The sequence below is a fragment of the Lichenostomus cassidix genome, unplaced genomic scaffold (assembly GCF_008360975.1).
Source record: "Lichenostomus cassidix isolate B80296 unplaced genomic scaffold, HeHo_3.0 HiC_scaffold_39, whole genome shotgun sequence".
NCBI lineage: Eukaryota > Metazoa > Chordata > Aves > Passeriformes > Meliphagidae > Lichenostomus > Lichenostomus cassidix.
In genome coordinates this window covers 1829251-1849010 of record NW_028147446.1, presented here as the reverse complement: position 1 = coordinate 1849010, position 19760 = coordinate 1829251, and the positions used below count along the sequence as shown (strand labels likewise).

The 19760-nt window shown below is 50.3% G+C and overlaps 1 protein-coding gene and 1 long non-coding RNA gene across 4 annotated transcripts in view; one reads left to right on the top strand and one right to left on the bottom strand.

The window, feature by feature from the left end:
• Positions 1-405: 405 nt before the first annotated feature.
• LOC146422701 (uncharacterized) lies at positions 406-1223 on the top strand. The gene is made up of 3 exons (XR_014847896.1): positions 406-450; positions 545-647; positions 1139-1223. It is a non-coding gene; the product is annotated as an uncharacterized LOC146422701 (long non-coding RNA).
• A 7273-nt stretch (positions 1224-8496) lies between these two features.
• The window catches only part of LOC146422698 (phospholipid phosphatase-related protein type 2-like), a 42165-nt gene continuing 30901 nt past the window's right edge, over positions 8497-19760 (bottom strand). For all 3 annotated transcript variants that reach the window (XM_085046149.1, XM_085046148.1, XM_085046147.1), the window contains 5 exons: positions 17465-17588; positions 15441-15712; positions 12357-12533; positions 10548-10682; positions 8497-9290 (listed from right to left, as the gene is read on the bottom strand). In XM_085046149.1, coding sequence (XP_084902275.1) covers positions 9258-9290; positions 10548-10682; positions 12357-12533; positions 15441-15712; positions 17465-17588 — 741 coding nt within the window. In that variant the 3' untranslated portion in view covers positions 8497-9257. The remainder of the gene's footprint in view (positions 9291-10547; positions 10683-12356; positions 12534-15440; positions 15713-17464; positions 17589-19760) is intronic.

Here is a 19760-nt window from a genome sequence, read left to right as displayed (position 1 = left end):
CTCCGCCGCGCTCAGCCAATGGCGAGGCGGCTCCCCCTCAGCGCCGCTCCCGCCGCGGCGGCTCAGCCAATCAGGGCAGAGCTCGCCTCAGCGCTGTTCCCGCCCATCGCTGTGGGCGCGAGGGGTTCAGCCAATCAGGGCAGAGCTCGCCTCAGCGCCTTTCCCGCCACGGCGGATCAGCCAATCAGGGCGCGGCTTCCCCTCAGCGCCCTTCCCGCCCTCGGCCGCTGGGGGCGTGGCCTCGCCTCATAATGAGATGCTTGGCTCCGCCCCTTCGAGCGCCAATCCACCAATGGGGCTCGCCCCCAAAGAGGGGCGTGGCCCGGATGGAGATGTCAATCAGATTGAGTGATTGGGCGTGCGAAGGGGCGGGGCGATGGCGGGACACGCCCACTCTCGTGCTCGAGGTCACACTGCGGTCACTCGAGGGTCCCCAAAGGTCACACTGAGGTCACTCGAGTGTCCCCAAATGTCATCCGAGGGTCTCCAAGGGTCCCCAAAGGTCACACAGAGGTCACTCGAGTGTCCCCAAAGGTCACATGAGGTCCCCAAAGGTCACCCGAGGGTCACCCATGTCACTCGAGGGTCACACGAGTCACATGGGGACACGCAAGGGTCACTCGAGTGTCCTCAAAGGTCACATGAGGGTCACACAAGGGTCCCCAAAGGTCACAGAAAGGTGGCCAAGGGTCACACAGAGGTCACATGAGGTCCCCAAAGGTCACACATAGGTCACCCGAGGGTCCCCAAAAGTCACACAGGGACACACAAGGGTCACTCGAGTGTCCCGAGATGTCACTCGAGGGTCACACGAGGGTCCCCAAGGATCACAAGAGGGTCACATGAGGGTCCCCAGAGGTCATCTGAGGGTCCCCAAAGGCCACTCGAGGGTCCTCAAAGGTCACACGAGGGTCACACGAGTCACATGTGTCACACGAGGGTCTCCAAGGGTCACACGAGGGTCACTCAAGGGTCCCCAAAGGTCATCCGAGGGTCCCCAATGGTCACACAAAGGTCCCCTGAGGGTCCCCAAGGGTCACACAAAGATCCCCAAGGGTCACTCGAGGGTCGCCAAAGGTCACACAAGGGTCACACAAGTCACATGTGTCACACGAGGGTCACTCAAGGGTCCCCAAAGGTCTCCAAGGGTCACAAGAGGGTCACATGAGGGTCCCCAAAGGTCACATAAAGATCCCCAAGGGTCACACAAGGGTCCCCTGAGGGTCCCCAAAGGTCACCTGAGGGTCCCCAAGGTCCCCAAATGCCACCCCGTGTCCCCCCAGCTGCCCCAGCTCCTCCCGGGGCTCCCCAGGGGATCCTCGGGCCATTGCCGAGTGTCCCCGAGTGTCCCCAGGGGATTCCCGGGGGGTCCCCGAGCTCCTGCGCCGCTCTGGGGGTGTCCTGGGGTGTCCCCAATGTCCCTGGGGTGTCCCTGGGTGTCCCTGGGGGTGTCCTGGGTGTCCCCGAGTGTTCCCAGGGTGTCCCTGGGGGTCCCCAAGTGTCCCTGGGGTGTCCCCAAGTGTCCCTTGGTGTCCCTAGGGTGTCCCTGGGTGTCCCCGGGATGTCCCCAAGTGTCCCTTGGTGTCCCTGGGGTGTCCCCAATGTCCCTGGGGGTCCCTGGGGTGTCCCTGGGGTGTCCCCAAGTGCCCCTTGGTGTCCCTGGGGGTCCTTGGGGGCTTCCCGAGTTTTCCGAGGGGTTTTTGGGATTTTCTGGGGCTTCCCAGTGATTTTTGGGATTTTCCCGGGGGTCCCGAGGATGTTCCCAAGGGTTTTCCCATGGATTTTTGGATGTTCCCGGGGGTCCCGGGGGTCCCGAGGATGTCCCCAGGGATTTTTTGGGATGTTCCCGAGTGTCCCCAGGGATTTTTGGGATTTTCCTGGGGGGTCTCAGGGGTCCCAAGGATGTTCCCAAGAGTTTCCCCAGGGATTTTTTGGATTTTCCCGGGGGTCCCGGGGGTCCCGAGGATGTTCCCCATGGTTCTCTGGGATTTTCCCGGGGGTCTCGAGGATGTCCCCATGGTTTTTTGGGATGTTCCCCGGGGTCCCGAGGATTTTCCCGGATGTCCCCAGTGATTTTTGGGATTTTCCCGGGGGTCCCTGGTGATTTCCCAGGTGTTTCCCGGGGATTTTTTGGGATGTTCCCGGGGGTCCCGAGGATGTCCCCAGGGATTTTTGGGATTTTCCCGGATGTCCCCAGTGATTTTTGGGATGTTCCCGGGGGTCCCTAGGATTTTCCCGGGGGTTTCCCAGTGATTTTGGGATGTTCCCGGGGGTCCCGAGGATGTCCCCAGTGATTTTGGGATGTTCCCGGCGGTCCCGGGGGTCCCTAGGATTTTCCCGGATGTCCCCAGTGATTTTTGGGATGTTCCCGGGGGTCCCCATGGATTTTTGGGATGTTCCCGGGGGTCCCGAGGATGTCCCCAGTGATTTTGGGATGTTCCCGGGGGTCCCGAGGATGTCCCCAGTGATTTTTGGGACGTTCCCGGGGGTCCCGAGGATTTTCCCGGATGTCCCCAGTGATTTTTGGGATGTTCCCGGGGGTTTCCCAGTGATTTTTGGGACGTTCCCGGGGGTCCCTAGGATTTTCCCGGATGTCCCCAGTGATTTTTGGGATGTTCCCGGGGGTCCCGGGGGTCCCGAGGATTTTCCCGGGGGTTTCCCAGTGATTTTTGGGATTTTCCCGAATGTCCCCAGTGATTTTTGGGATGTTTCCCGGGGGTCCCGAGGATGTCCCCAGTGATTTTTGGGATTTTCCCGAATGTCCCCAGTGATTTTTGGGATGTTCCCGGGGTTCCCGAGGATGTCCCCAGTGATTTTTGGGACGTTCCCGAGGGTCCCGAGGATGTCCCCCATGTTTTTTTGGGATGTTCCCGGGGGTCCCGGGGGTCCCGAGGGCCTTGGCGTCCCCTCGGCTCCGCGTATTCTCCAGCAATAACAGCTGGCCGGAGCGATCCGTGTTACGGCCCGAGAATACCCGGGGCCGCGGGGCGCGGGGGGGACCCCGGGGGCGAATGGGGGTCTGGGGGGTCCGGGGGTCCGGGAGGAATGGGAGTCATCCAGGGGTCTGGGGGATCTGGGGGATTCAGGGGGATCTGGGGATTCAGGGTCTGGGGAAATTCGGGGTCTGGGGGAGTCAGGAGTTTGGGGAGATCCAATGGTTTGGGGGATTCAGGGGTCTGGAGGAGATTTGAGGGTCAGGGGGATTCAGGGGGATTTAGGGGTTTGGGAGATTTGGGGGTCTGGGGATTCAGGGTTTGGGGGATTAAGGGTTCGGGAGATTCAGGGTCTGGGGAAATTCAGGTCTGGGGGATTCAGGATTTTGGGGGTCTGGAGGAGATTTAGGGGTCTGGGGATTCAAAGGTTTGAGGATTTAGGGTTTGGGGGTTCAGGGTCTGGGGAGATCTGGGGGTTCAGGAGGGTCCAGGGGTCTGGGGATTCAGGGATCTGGGGGATTTAGGGTCTGGGGGACTCAGGATTTTGGGTGTCTGGAAGAGATTTGGGGGTCTGGGGATTCAGGGGATTTAGGGTTTGGGAGATTTGGAGGTCTGGGGGATTCAGGGTTTGGGGGGATTCAGGGTTTGGGGGATTAAGGGTTCGGGGGGATTTAGGTCTGGGGAAATTCAAGGTCTGGGGGATTCAGGGTTTTGGGGGCCTGGCATTTAGGGTCTGGGGATTCAGGGTCTGGGTGATTTAGGGTCTGGGGATTTAGGGGTTTGGGGATTCAGGGTCTGGGGAAATTCAGGGTTTGGGGATTTAGGATCTGGAGGAGATTTGAGGGTCTTGGGGATTCGGGGGATTCAGGGTCTGGGGAAATTTAGGGTCTGCGGGGATTCAGGGTTTTGGGGGATTTAGGGATCTGGGAGATTCAGGTCTGGGGAAATTCAGAGTCTGGGGGTTCAGGATTTTGGGGGTCTGGAGGAGATTTAGGGTCTGGGGATTCGGGGTCTGGGGAGATCTGGGGTTCAGGAGGGTCCAGGGTCTGGGGATTCAGAGGTTTGGGGAAATTCAGGGTCTGGGGGATTCAGGGGGATTTAGGGTCTGGGGGATTCAGGATTTTGGGGGTCTGGAGGAGATTTGGGGGTTTGGGGATTTAGGGTCTGGGGGATTCAGGGTCTGGGGGATTTGGGGGTCTGGGGGATTCAGGATTTTGGGGATCCAGGATTTTGGAGATCCAGGAGTTCCTGTGAGCATCCAGAAATTCGGGGAGGGGTCCCGGAATTGGGGGAATCCAGGAGTCGGGGGGATTTAGGATTTTGGGGATATTAGGATTTTGGGGAGAGGTCCAGAATTGGGGGAATTCAGAATTTGGGGAGGGGTCCGGATTTTGGGGGAAAATAGAAGTTTGGGATTTAGGATTTTGGGGAATTCAGGATTTTGGGGAGAGGTCCGGAACTGGGGGGGAATATAGGATTTTGGGGATACAGGAATTTGGGGACATAGGATTTGGGGGAATTCAGAATTTGGGGATATTAGGATTTTGGAGATTTAGGATTTTGGGGGAATTCAGAATTTGGGGATATTAGGATTTTGGGGGAATATAGGATTTTGGGGATTTAGGATTTGGGGGATTCAGGATTTTGGGGAATTCAGAATTTGGGGATTTAGGATTTTGGGGATTTAGGATTTGGGGGAATTCAGAATTTGGGGATATTAGGATTTTGGGGGATTTAGGATTTTGGGGAATTCGGAATTTGGGGATTCAGAATTTGGGGATATTAGGATTTTGGGGATTTAGAATTTGGGGGAATTCAGAATTTGGGGATTTAGGATTTTGGGGAATTCGGGAATTTGGGGATTCAGGAATTTGGGGAGGGGTCCCGGCAGCGGCTCAGCCCCGCCCCCTTCAGCACCGCGGACAGTTCCGCCCCCCCCACCTTCCATAGGGGCCTATAGGGACCTATAGGGACCTATAGGAATCCATAGGGATCCATAGGGATCAATAGGACCCTATAAGGATCAATAGGAGCCTATAGGATCAATAAGGGCCTATGGGATCAATAGGGGCCTATGGGATCCATAGGTGCCGCCGGGCTGCCCTATAGGGGGGAGGAACCCCCAGAATTCCCGGCCCCGCTCTAAGCCCCGCCCCCAAATCCCCCATAGGACCCCCCAGATCTCCCCCATCTGTAGGACCCCCAAAATCCCCAAAAATCCCCCAAAAAATCCCCAAAAATCCCCAAAAAATCCCCCAAAAATCCCCCAAAAGCCCCCAAAATCCCCTATAGAATCCACCCCATCCCTATAGCACCCCAGCCCCCTCCCCAAATTCCCGCCCCCCCGCCTCCCCTCCATCCCCCGCCCCTCCCCCCACCCCATAGGGTCTCCCTCCCCCACCCGCCGAACCCCCAAAATCACCCCAAAATCCCCCAAAATCCCCCCAAAATCCCCCCGGCTCTCCCCCCACTCACCCCGGGCCGCCCGAGCCGCGCCCGCCCCGCCGCAGTCCGAGGGGGCGTGGCCAGCCGTGACCACGCCCCCTTAGGCCACACCCACTCTCAAGCCACGCCCCTTCCCGCTGGCTCCGCCCCACGCACGGCGCGAGGGGCGTGGCTTGTGGTTAACCCCTCCCCTGCCGAAGCCACGCCCATTTAACCGCTCATTGTGGGCGTGGTCTGTAATGACGTTATGCCGTTAAGCCGCGCCCGTTTCCGGTGGTGCTAAGCCCCGCCCTTTCCGGCCACGCCCTCATTAAAGCCACGCCCACTCCCAGCGCGCGCTCCCCCATTGGCTGCCCGCGGCACGTGGGGCGTGGCCACGCCCCTGGCGGTGGGCGGAGCTTCCGAGGGAAACCCCCCAGACCCTATAGAGACCCCTACAGAACCACCCAGACCCCTATAGACCCCTATGGAAATCCTCAGACCCTATAGACCACCTATAGAAACCCCCAGACCCTACAGAAACCCCCTGTAGACCCCTATAGAACCACCCAGACCCTAGAGCCCAAGACACCCAGCCCTAGAGACCCCTATAGAAACCCCAAAGGCCCCCAGACCCTATAGAAACCCTATAGAACCCCAGACCCTATAGAAACCCCAATAGAACCACCCAAGACCCTATAGAGCCCCCTGACCCTATAGAGACCCTATAGACCCACCCAGACCCCTATAGATACCCTATAGAACCACCCAGACCCCTATAGAACCACCCATACCCTATAGACCCCCTACAGGAACCCTCTGACCCCCTAGAGACCCCTGTGGAAACCCCCAGACCCTATAGAAACCCCCTGACCCCCTATAGAACCCCAGACTATAGACCCGTATGGAACCCCAGACCCTATAGAATCCCCAGACCTATAGAACCCCCAGACCCCTGGAAACCCCCAGACCTGCAGACCCCTATGGAAACCCCAAAAGGCCCCCAGACCCTATAGACCCCCTATAGCCCCCAGGCCCTCTATAGAAACCCCAGACCCCTATAGAAACCCCCAGCCCTGTAGACCCCATGGAACCCCAGACCCTATAGAACCCCACAGAACCCCCAGACCCCCTATAGAAACCCTCAGACCCTCTAGACCCACCCAGAATCCCCCTCAGCTATAGACCCCCAGACCACCCCAGGCCCCATAGACACCCCAAAACCCCTATGGACACCCCAAACCCCCTATAGACACCCTACAGACCCCTATGGATCCCTAAAGATCCCCAAATCCCCTCTAGATCCTATAGGATCCCCAAATCCCCTATAGGATCCCCAAAATCCCCTATGGACACTCCAAATCCCCTATAGGATCCCCAAAATCCCCCAAATCCCCCCCTAGATCCCTATAGATCCCCAAGTCCCCTATAGATCCCTGTAGAATCCCCAAACCCTAGACACCCAAACCCTATAGACCCCTATGGATCCCCAAATACCCTATAGACACCCCAAATCCCCTATAGATCCTTATAGACACCCCAAATCCCCTATAGACACCCCAAGTCCCTATAGATCTCTATAGGCACCCTATAGACCCCTATAGATCCCTATAGGAACCCCAAATCCCTATAGGATCCCTATAGATCCCCAAACCCCCTATAGACACTGCAATCCCCCATAGATCCCTATAGATCCCCAAGTCCCCTACAGATCCCTGTAGAATCCCCCAAACCCCTATAGAATCCCCAAAATCCCCCAAATCCCTCTATAGATCCCTATAGGATCCCCAAATCCCCTACAGATCTCTATAGATTCCTATAGGATCCCCAAAACCCCTATAGACACCCCAAACCCCTGCAGATCTCTACAGACACCCCAAATCCCCTATAGATCCTTACAGACAGCCCAAATCCCCTATAGACTTCCCAAAATTCCCTATAGATCCCTGTAGGATCCCCAAAATCCCCCAGACCCCTATAGATCCCTACAGAATCCCCCAACCCCCTACAGATCCCTATAGGATCCCCAAAATCCCCTATAGATCCCTATAGACACCCCCAAACCCCCTATAGACACTCCAAATACCTTATAGACACTCCAAACCCCTATAGGATCCCTATAGACACCCCAAATCCCCTATAGATCCCTGTAGATCCCCAAACCCCCTACAGACACCCCAAATCCCCTATAGATACCTACAGATCCTCAAATCTCCTATAGATCTCTATAGGAACCCCAAATCCCCTATAGATCCCAAAATCCCCTATAGATCCCTATAGACACCCCAAATCCCCTATAGGATCCCCAAATCATCCCCTATAGATCCCTATAGATCCTCAAATCCCCTACAGATCCCTATAGGATCCCCAAAATCCCCTATAGATCCCTATAGACACCCCCAAAACCCCCTATAGACACTCCAAATACCTTATAGACACTCCAAACCCCTATAGATCCCTATAGGATCCCCAAGTCCCCTATAGACCCCTATAGATCCCCAAATCCCCTATAGGATCCCCAAATCCCTATAGATCTCTACAGACACCCTATAGACCCCTATAGATCGCCAAATCCCCTATAGGATCCCCAAAATCCCTATAGGTCCCAAAAGCCCCTATAGGCACCCCAAATCCCCTATAGACACCCCCAAAATCCCCCGGACCCCTATAGATCCCTATAGATCCCAAAATCCCTTACAGACACCCCAAATCCCCTATAGGATCCCTATAGATCCCCAAGTCCCCTACAGAATCCCCCAAATCCCCTATAGATCCCTATAGACACCCCAAATCCCCTATAGACACCCCAAATCCCCTATAGGGTCCCCAAATCCCCTATAGATCCCTATAGATCCCCAAATCCCCTATAGAAATCCCAAATCCCCTATAGATCCCTATAGATCCTCAAATCCCCTATAGATCCCCAAAATCCCTTACAGACACCCCAAATCCCGTATAGATCCCCAAATCCCCTATAGGATCTCCAAATCCCCTATAGATCTCTATAGGAACCCCAAATCCCCTATAGATCCCCAAAATCCCCAAATTTCCCCCCCAAAGGTCACACAGAGGTCACACAGAGCCACTTTATTGCCCCTCCCCCACCCCAAAACATCCCCAAATTTTGGGATTCCCGGATTTCAAAAATTCCCAAATTTCGGAATTCCTGAATTTCAAAATTCCCACATTTCAGAATTCCAGAATTTCAAAATTCCCAAATTTTGGAATTCCCGGATTTCAAAATTCCCCGAATTTCAGGATTCCCAAATTTTGGGATTCCCGAATTTCAGGTTCCCCAAATTTCATAGTTCCAAAAGTTTGGGATTCCTAAATTTTGGGATTCCCAATTTGAAATTCCCCAAATTTCGTAATTCCCAAATTTCAGGATCCCACAGTTTCATATTCTCCAAATTTTGGGATTCCCCAACTTCAAGTTCCCAAAATTTTCGGATTCCCAAATTTTGGGATTCCCAAATTCCAGGCTCCCAAAATTCCAGGATTCCCAAATTTTGGGATTCCCCAAATTCTGTGATTCCCAAATTTTGGGATTCCCAAATTCCAGGCTCCCGAAATCCAGGATTCCCAAATTTTGGGATTCCCAAACTTCAAGTTCCCAAAATTTTCGGATTCCCAAATTCCAGGCTCCCAAAATTCCAGGATTCCCAAATTTTGGGATTCCCTAAATTCTGTGATTCCCAAATTTTGGGATTCCCAAATTTCGGGATTCCCAAATTCCAAAATTCCCAATTTCAGGTTCCCCAAATTCCTGGATTCCCAAATTTCGGGATTCCCAATTTCAGGTTCCCCAAATTCTGGCGATTCCCAAATTCCAGGCTCCCAAAATTCCAAGCTCCCAAAATTCCAGGATTCCCAAATTCCGGGATTCCCAAATTCCGCCTCTCAGGTCACCGCAGGGAATTCGGCTCGACGCACCTGGGGAGTCAAAGGGATGACGTCACCCCAAATTTTGGGATCCTCCCCACCCCTCAGCACCCCAAAAAATTTTGGGATTTCCCCCCCATTCCCCTCCCCCACCCCGTTTTTGGGGGAATTTTTGGGATCTCCCGACCATTTTTGGGGTTCTTTCCCCATTTTTCCCCCCAATTTTGGGTTCCCTCCCCAATTTTGGGGTCAATTTTGGGTTCCCCATCCCAATTTTGGGGTCAATTTTGGGTTCCCCATCCCAATTTCAGGATTCCCATCCCAATTTTGGGGTCAATTTTGGGTCTCACTCCCCATTTTTAGGATCTCCTCCCCATTTTCGGGGTCTCAGTCCCCATTTTTGGGGTCAATTTTGGATCCCCCTCCCCAATTTTGGGTGAATTTTAGGTTCCCCTCTCCATTTTAGGGTTCTCTCCCCAATTTTGGGGTAAATTTTGGGTTCCCCTCCCCAATTTTGGGATCCCCCTCCCCAATTTCGGGTTCCTCATCCCGTTTTCGGGATTCCCCTCCCAATTTTGGGGTCAATTTTGGGTCCCCCTCCCCAATTTTGGGTGAATTTTAGGTTCCACTCCCCATTTTAGGATTCCCTCCCCATTTTTTGGGTCAATTTTGGGTTCTCCTACCCAATTTTGGGATTCCCATCCCAATTTTGGGATCAATTTTGGGTTCCCTCCCCAATTTCAGGATTCCCATCCCCATTTTGGGATCAATTTTGGGTTCCCCATCCCAATTTTGGGATTCCCATCCCAATTTCGGGGTCAATTTTGGGTCTCACTCCCCATTTTTAGGATTTCCTCCCTATTTTTGGGGTTTCCCTCCCCATTTTTGGGATCAATTTTGGGTTCCCCTCCCCAATTTTGGGATTTCCCATCCCAATTTTGGGTCAATTTTGGATAAATTTGGGTTTTCCTCACCTGGGGGTTTTGGGGTTTCCCAATTTTGGGATTTCTCACCCATTTTTGGGGTTTTTCCCCCCATTTTCGGGATTTCCCATCCAATTACGGGTAAATTTTGGGTCAATTTTGGGTAAATTTTGGATAAATTTTGGATAAATTTTGGGATTCTCCTCACCTGGGTGACGCTGATCTCCTGCAGGGGATTTTGGGGTTTCCCAATTTTGGGATTTCTCCCCCAATTTTGGGGTTTTCCCCCCCATTTTCGGGTTTCTCCCCACAATTTTGGGATTTCCCATCCCAATTTTGGATAAATTTTGGATAAATTTTGGGTAAATTTTGGGGTTCTCCTCACCTGGGTGACGCTGATCTCCTGCAGGGGGGGTTGGGGATTTGGGGGATTTTGGGGGTTCAGCTCAGGGGTCGCTGCCCCTCCCCCCCACCCCAAATCCCCCCCCTGGTTCTGGAAGTTTCCAACCACGCAGGTCACCTGGGGGGGAAATTTGGGGGATTTTTGGGGGATTTTGGGGAGATTTTAGGGGCATATTGGGGGAATTTTGGGGAATTTGGGGTTTTGGGGGGATTTTGGGGATTTGGGGGTATTTTTGGAAATCTTAGGGGCATTTTGGGGATTTTGGGGGGTTTTGGGGATTTTGGAGGATTTTAGGGATTTTGGGAAATTATAGGGGACTTGAAATTTTAGGGAACTTTAAGGGCATTTTGGGGGAATTTTGGGGTTTTTGGGGAAATTTGGGTTTTGGGGGGGATTTTGGGGATTTGGGGTATTTTTGGTATTTTGGGGATTTAGGGGAATTTGGGGAAATTTAGGGATTTTTGGAAATCTTAGGGGATTTGAAGGGCATTTTGGGGGAATTTTGGGGAAATTTGGGGGATTTTAAAGGTCTCAGGGGGATTTGGGGGTTTTTGGGGTTCAGGATTATTTTGGGGTGTTTTTTGGGGTGTTTTTTGGGATTTTTAGGGGTTTTTTTCAGGCTGTTTTTTCGGGATTTTCAGGGCAGTTTTTGGCGTGTTTTTTGGGATAGTTTTTAGGATTTTTGGAGTGATTTTTGGGGTGATTTTTGGGGTGATTTTTGGGGTTTTTTGGCTCACCAGAAATGCAGCAATCCCAGTCCCACAGAGGAATCCAGGGTGGTTTTTGGGGTGATTTTTGGGATTTTCAGGGCAGTTTTTGGGCTGTTTTTCACACTGTTTTTTTGGGATTTTCAGGGCAGTTTTTGGGATTTTTGGGGTGATTTTTGGGGCAGTTTTTGGGGTTTTTGGGCTCACCAGAAAGGCAGCAATCCCAGTCCCACAGAGAAATCCAGGGTGGATTTTTGGGGCACTTTTTGGGCTGTTTTTTCAGGATTTTCAGGGCAGTTTTTGGGATTTTTGGAGTGATTTTTGGGGTGATTTTTGGGGTGATTTTTGGGGTTTTTTGGCTCACCAGAAATGCAGCAATCCCAGTCCCACAGAGGAATCCAGGGTGGTTTTTGGGGTGATTTTTGGGATTTTCAGGGCAGTTTTTGGGCTGGTTTTCACGCTGTTTTTTTGGGATTTTCAGGGCGGTTTTAGGGATTTTTGGGGTGATTTTTGGGGTGATTTTTGGGGTGATTTTTGGGGTTTTTGGGCTCACCAGGAAGGCAGCAATCCCAGTTCTGCACAGGAATCCAGGATGGTTTTTTGGGGCATTTTTTGGGGTTTTTGGGGTGGATTTTTTCAGGGCAGCTTTTAGGATTTTCAGGGCACTTTTTGGGGTGATTTTTGGGGCAGTTTTTGGGGTTTTTGGGCTCACCAGGAAGGCAGCAATCCCAGTCCCACAGAGGAATCCAGGGTGGATTTTTGGGGCGCTTTTTGGGCTGTTTTCTCAGGATTTTCAGAGCAGTTTTTGGGATTTTTGGGGTGATTTTTGGGGTTGGATTTTTTTGGGGTGGTTTTAGGATTTTTGGGGTGATTTTTGGGGCATTTTTTGGGATTTTTGGCTCACCAGAAATGCAGCAATCCCAGTCCCACAAAGGAATCCAGGGTGGATTTTCGGGCAGTTTTTTGTAGATTTTGGTGGCTTTTGGGGCAGTTTTGGGGCAGTTTTTGGGGTGGGATTTTTTTGGGGTGGTTTTAGAATTTTTGGGGTGGTTTTTGGGGTGATTTTTGGGGTTTTCAGGCTCACCAGAAAGGCAGCAATCCCAGTCCCACAGAGGAATCCTCCCAGCACTCCTCCCCAGCTGTTCCTGTGCTCAGCAACCCTCAGAGCTCCCAGCAGGAAAGGAGGAGCAGAAAATCCCAAAACTGCGGCAGGTTTGGCCAGTCGGGAGCCTCCTCCCCGCCAGGCCAGGGTGACGTACAGCTGGGGGAGAAAAACACCCTAAAAACCCCAGAAATCACCCCAAAAACTGCCCCAAAAAAACCCCAATCAAAAAAACCCTAAAAAACCCCAATAAATCCATTAAAATCCAATGCAAAATCCCAAAAAAACCCCAAAATCCTCTCAGAGCCTCCTCCCCGCCAGGCCAGCATGACATAGAGCTGGGGGAGAAAAACACCCTAAAAACCCCAAAATTATCCCAAAAATTGCCCCAAAAAAAACCCAATCAAAAAAACCCTAAAAAAACCTAAAAAACCCCAATAAACCCATTAAAATCCAATGCAAAATCCCAAAAAAACCCCAAAATCCACTCAGAGCCTCCTCCCCGCCAGGCCAGGGTGACGTACAGCTGGGGGAGAAAAACACCCTAAAAACCCCAAAATTATCCCAAAACCTGCCCCAAAACTTGCCCCAAAAACCCCCAATGCCAAAAACCCTAAAAAACCAAAAATAACCCCCAAAAAACCCAAAATCCTCCCCGCCAGGCCAGGGTGACGTAGAGCTGGGGGAGAAAAACACCCTAAAAACCCCAAAATTATCCCCAAAAAACCCCAAAAATCACCCCAAAAACGGCTCCAAAAAAACCCCAATCAAAAAAACCCTATAAAACGATAAAAGAACCCAAAAAACCCCCAAAATCCACCCCAAAATCCTCTCAGAGCCTCCTCCCTGCCAGGCCAGGGTGATGTAGAGCTGGGGGAGAAAAACACCCTAAAAACCCCAAATTTATCCCAAAAAATACACTAAAAAATCCCAATAAAATAAACAAACAAAAAAAAAACCCAAAAAAACCCCAAAAGACCCCAAAAATCCACCCCAAAATACCCCCAAAAACCCCAGGAAACACCAAAACCCCAAAAAATCCCAAAACCTGAAAATCCTAAAACCACCCTGAAAAAACCCCAAATCCCAAAAACCCTAAAAAACCAAAAAAAACCCCTAAAAACCCTAAAAATCCACCCCAAAGTTCACTCAGAGCCTCCTCCCCACCAGGCCAGGGTGACGTAGAGCTGGGGGAGAAAAACACCCTAAAAACCCCAAAATTATCCCAAAAAAACCCCAAAATTATCCCAAAAATCGCCCCAAAAAACCCCTGATCTAAAAAACCCTATAAAACGATAAAAGAACCCAAAAAAACCCCAAAAAACCCCAAAATCCTCTCAGAGCCTCCTCCCTGCCAGGCCAGGGTGACGTAGAGCTGGGGGAGAAAAACACCCTAAAAACCCCAAAATTATCCCAAAAAATACACTAAAAAATCCCAATAAAATAAACAAACAAAAAAAAAAAACCCAAAAAAACCCCAAAAGACCCCAAAAATCCACCCCAAAATACCCCCAAAAACCCCAGGAAACACCAAAATCAGGGAAAACCCCAAAACCTGAAAATCCTAAAACCACCCTGAAAAAACCCCAAAATCCCAAAAACCCTAAAAAACCAAAAAAAACCCTAAAAACCCAAAAATCCACCCCAAAATCCTCTCAGAGCCTCCTCCCCGCCAGGCCAGGGTGACGTAGAGCTGGGGGAGAAAAACACCCTAAAAACCCCAAAATTATCCCAAAAAAACCCCAAAAATCGCCCCAAAAACCCCCAATCCCAAAAACCCTAAAAAAAACCCTTAAAAAAACCCAATAAACTCCCAAAATCCACACCAAAAATACCCCCAAAAACCCCAGGAAACACCAAAACCCCAACAAATCCCAAAACCTGAAAATCCTAAAACCACCCTGAAAAAACCCCAAATCCCAAAAACCCTAAAAAACCAAAAAACCCCCCAAAAAAACCCAAAATTCACTCAGAGCCTCCTCCCCGCCACGCCAGGGTGACGTAGAGCTGGGGGAGAAAAACACCCTAAAAACCCCAAAATTATCCCCCAAAAATCGCCCCAAAAACCCCAGTAAAAAAAACTAAAAATACCCCTCAAAAAACCCCAAAAAAACCCCAAAAATCCACCCCAAAAACCTTCCCAAAACCCCCAGGAAGCACCAAAACCAGGAAAAACCCCAAATAATTCCAGAAAACCCCATATAATCCCATATGGACCCAAGATAATCTCATACAGACCCCAAATAATTCAATATAAACCCCAAAAAACTGCAAATAACACCCAAATATAACCCCAAATGACCTTGAAAAATTCAATATAAACCCCAAATAATTCAATATAAACCCAAATTACCCCAAATAACCCCAAATAACCCCAAATAATTCAATATAACCCCAAATAACCCCAAATAAATAACCCCAAATAACCCCAAATAACCCCAAATAATTCAATATAAACCCCAAATAACCCCAAATAATTCAATATAAACCCCAAATAATTCAATATAAACCACAGATACCACCCATATAACCCCATATAGACCCCAAATAACCCCAAAAAATTCAATATAAACCCCAAATAACTCCATATAACACCCAAATAACCCCAAATAAACCCTGAATAACCCCAAATAACTCCATAGAAACCCCAAATAACCCCAAATAATTCAATACAAACCCCAAATAATCCCAAATAATTCAAGATAAACCCCAAATAATTCAATATAAACCCCAAATAACCCCAAATAATCCCAAATAATTCAATACAAACCCCAAAAAACCCCAAATAATTCAAGATAAACCCCAAATAATTCAATGTAAACCCCAAATAACCCCAAATAATTCAATATAAACCCCAAATAACCCCAAATAATTCAATACAAACCCCAAACAACCCCAAATAATTCAAGATAAACCCCAAATAATTCAATATAAACCCCAAATAACCCCAAATAATTCCATATAAACCCCACATACCACCCATATAATGCCCTATAACACCCAAATAACCCCAAATAATTCAATATAAACCCCATAAAACCCCCAAAATTCCCCAAATTTCCCCACCCCAGCGAAGGCTCCAGCGTAAGCTCCCAGCGCCGCCTCCTTGCAGGGCCAGTCCCTGCTGGCCGCAGCCACGGCCGGAGGGTCCCCGGAGCAGCCTGAGCCCCCCGGGGGCACAAACTGGGCAGGGGTCAGCGGCCGGCCGGGCAGCGGGCAGCCCAGGGCGCTGTAGTTGGGGCGACACACCGCCAGGAAATGGGGGGCTGGGGACCCCAGAACCAGCTGCAGGGCGTTGGAGAAGATGGCCGTGGCCAGCAGGCCGAAGGAGAACACGCCTGGGGGTAAATAAAGGGTTAAATTGGGTTAAATTTGGGGGAAATTTGGTAAAATTGGGGGAAATTGGGATCATAAAGGGTTAAATTTGGGGTTTTTGGGGTGATTTGGGGCGCTGGGGACCCCAGAACCAGCTGGAGGGCGTTGGAGAAGATGGCTGTGGCCAGCAGGCCGAAGGAGAAAACGCCTGGAAGGGAAATTTGGGGGAAATTCGGTTAAATTTGGGGTAAAATTGGGTTTTTTGGGGTTCAATTGGGTTAATAAAGGGTTAAATTGGGTTAACAAAGGGTTAAATTGGGGGGATTTGGGGCTGGGGACCCCAGAACCAGCTGCAGGGCGTTGGAGAAGATGGCCGTGGCCAGCAGGCCGAAGGAGAAGACGCCTGGGGAGAGAATTTGGGAAAAATTCGGTTAAATCTGGGGAAAATTCAGTTAAATTTGGGGTTTTTGGGGTTGAATTGGGTCAATAAAGGATTAAAATTGGGGGTTTTGGGGTGGTTTTTGGGGGGATTTGGGGGGCTGGGGACCCCAGAACCAGCTGGAGAGCGTTGGAGAAGATGGCTGTGGCCAGCAGGCCGAAGGAGAAGATGCCTGGAAGGGAAATTTGGGGAAAATTCGGTTAAATTTGGGGTAAAATTGGGATTTTGGGGGTTCAATTGGGTTAATAAAGGGTTAAATTTGGGGTTTTTGGGGGGATTTGGGGCGCTGGGGACCCCAGAACCAGCTGCAGGGCGTTGGAGAAGATGGCTGTGGCCAGCAGGCCGAAGGAGAACACACCTGGGGAGAGAATTTGGGGAAAATTCGGTTAAATTTGGGATTTTTGGGGTTCGATTGGGTTAATAAAGGGTTAAAATGGGTCAATAAAGGGTTAAATTTGGGGGTTTTTTGGGGTGGTTTTTGGGGGGATTTGGGGCTGGAGACCCCAAAACCAGCTGGAGGGCATTGGAGAAGATGGCTGTGGTGAGAAGACTGAAGGAGAAAACACCTGGAAGGGAAATTTGGGGTTAAAAAAGGGGAAAAATGGGTAAAAAATGAGATTTTGGGCGGTTAAATTGGGATAAAAGGGAATATTGGGGTGAAAAAATGGACGAAAAAGGGGATTTGGGGAGATTTGAGGGGGAAATGGAGGGATTTGGGGGGAAGAATTTGGAGTCCAAATGGGATTTAGGGGGAAAAATGGGGAAAATTTGGGTCAATTTTGGGGTTAAATTGGAGAAAAAAGGGGATTTGGGGGAGAGAAAAATGAGGTTAAATTGGGGTAAAAGAGGATTTGGGGGGATTTGGGGGGATTTGGGGGATTTCCTTTTCCTTTTCCAATTCCCTCCTCCCCCCAAATCACCCCAAAAACCTCCCAAATCCCCCCAGAGATACCCCAAATCCTCCTCTAACCCCCCCAGGACCCCCCAAACCTCCCCAAATCCCCCCAAAACCCTCCAAACCCCACTAAATCTTCCCCAAATCCCCCCCTAATACCCCAAAATCTCCCAAATCCCATCGAACCTCCCCAAATTCCCAAACCTCCCCAAAATTTGTCCAACTCCAAAATCCCCCAAATCCCCCTCTCCCCAAAATTTCCCCAAATCCCCTCTAACCCCACCAGGACTCCCAAATCCCACCAGATTCCTCCCATTCCCCCAGATCCCCCAAATCCCCTCCAAACCTCCCCAAATCCCCTCTAAACCCCCCAGGATCCCCAATTCCCCCCAAATTTCCCAAAATCCCCCAAATTTTCCCCAAAAAATTTCCTCTCCTCACCCAGGAAGCGCAGCAAGCGCCTCAGCGGCGCCCCCTGGCGGCAGCTCTGCGCCCAGCGGGGGGAGGAGGAACTGCGAGACCCCCAGGAGCCCCCGAGGCGCCCCAGCAGCTCCCCGATGGTCATCTGCAGAATTTGGGGGGTTAGAGACCTCAAAAAATACCCCAAAAATACCCCAAAAATCCCAGAAATCCACCTTAAAATAACAAAAAAATCCCCACCAAAAAACCCCAAAAAATCCCCAAAAAAATGTCCCCAAAACCCCCCAGGAGCCCCCGAGGCGCCCCAGCAGCTCCCCGATGGTCATCTGGGAAATTTAGGGGTTAGAGACCACAAAATTACCCCAAAAAGATCCCAAAAATATCCTAAAAAACCCAAAAAAATCCTCACAAAAAACCCCACCAAAAAAAACCCCAAAACACCCCAAAAAAACCTCAAAAAAATCCCCCCAGGAGCCCTCGAGACGACCCAGCAGCTACCCGATGGTCATCTGGGGAATTTGGGGGGTTAGAGACCCCAAAAACATCCCAAAAAATACCCCAAAAATCCCAGAAATCCTCCTTAAAATAAAAAAAAAAAATCCCCATTAAAAAAACCCCAAACCTCCCCAAAAACACCCCAAAAAACCTCCCCAAAAATGTCCCCAAAACCCCCCAGGAGCCCCCGAGGCGCCCCAGCAGCTCCCCGATGGTCATCTGCGGAATTTGGGGCGTTAGAGACTCCAAAAACATCCCAAAAAATACCACGAAAAATCCCCACAAAAAACCACCCAAAAATCCCCACCAAAAAACCCCAAAAACACCCCAAAAAAGCCCCAAAAATGCCCCCAAAACTCCCCCAGGAGCCCCCGAGGCGCCCCAGCAGCTCCCCGATGGTCATCTGGGAAATTTGGGGGTTAGAGACCCCAAAAATAACCCAAAAACCCTCCCCAAAATATCCTAAAATAACCCAAAAAAATCCCCACCAAAAAAACCCAAAAAACCCGAAAAACCCCACAAAACTCCCCCCAAAAAAGTCCCAAAAATGTCCCCAAAAGCCCCCAAAACCCCCCGAGGTGACCCAGCAGCTCCCCGATGGTCATCTGCAGGATTTGGGGGGTTAGAGACCCCAAAAAATAACCCAAAAATTAAAAAAAAAAACCCTCAAAAAATCCCAAAAATAAACCCAAAAAAATCCTCACAAAAAACCCCACAAAAAAACCCCCAAAACACCCCAAAAAAACCTCAAAAAAATCTCTCCAGGAGCCCCCAAGGCGACCCAGGAGCTCCCCGATGGTCATCTGGAAAATTTGGGGGGTTAGAGACCCCAAAAAATACCCCAAAAATCCCAAAAATAAACCCAGAAAACCTCCCCAAAAATCCCACCAAAATAATCCCACAAAAACCCCCCAAAAATCCCCCAAAATCCCCCAAAAATCACCCAAAATCCCACAAAAATAACCCAAAATCCCCCCAAAAAAGCTCCCCAAAATCTCCCCCAAACTCCCCCAGGACCCCAAAAAACCTCCCCAAAACTCTAAACCTCCCCAAACCCCAAAAATCCCAAAATAAAAATCACCAAAAAAAAATCCCAAAAAAACCCCAAAAAAACCCCAAACCCCATTTTTAACCCCTTCAAACCCATTCTTACCACCCCAAAACCCATTTCTTATCACCCTCAGACCCATTTTTGTCCCCCCAAAAACCCCCAAATCCCCTCTGAAATCACCCCAAAAAAAACCCTAAAAAATCCCCAAAAAACCCCAAAACTCCAAATCCCTCTTTAACCCTTTCAAGCCCATTTTTACCACCCCAAAACCCCTTTTTTACCACCCCAAACCCATTTTTAATCCCCAAAACTTCCCCTGAAATCTCCCCAAAACCCCCAAAAAATCCCCAAAAAATCCCCAAAAATCCCCTAAACCCATTTTTAACCCCTTCAAGCCCATTTTATACCCCAAAACCCCTTTTTTTACTCCAAAAAACCCCTTTTTACTCCCCGAAATCCCCCCAAATCATCCCCAAACCCCCCAAAAAATCCCAAAAAAATCCCAAAAAATCCCAAAAAATCCCAAAAAATCCCCAAATTGCTCTCACGGTCAGGCTGGGCACAGCAGTGACCAGGGAGTAGATCAGGGCAGGAGGAGCTCTGCTCAGCCAGGACCCCAAAATCCCCCAAAAATCCCAAAAATAACCCCAAAAAACCCCAAAATCCCCCAAAAAATCCCCTCAAAAAAACCCCCAAAATCCCCCAAAAAACCCCAAATTCCCCATATCCATTTTAACCCTTTCAAGCCCATTTTACTCCCCCAAAACCCCT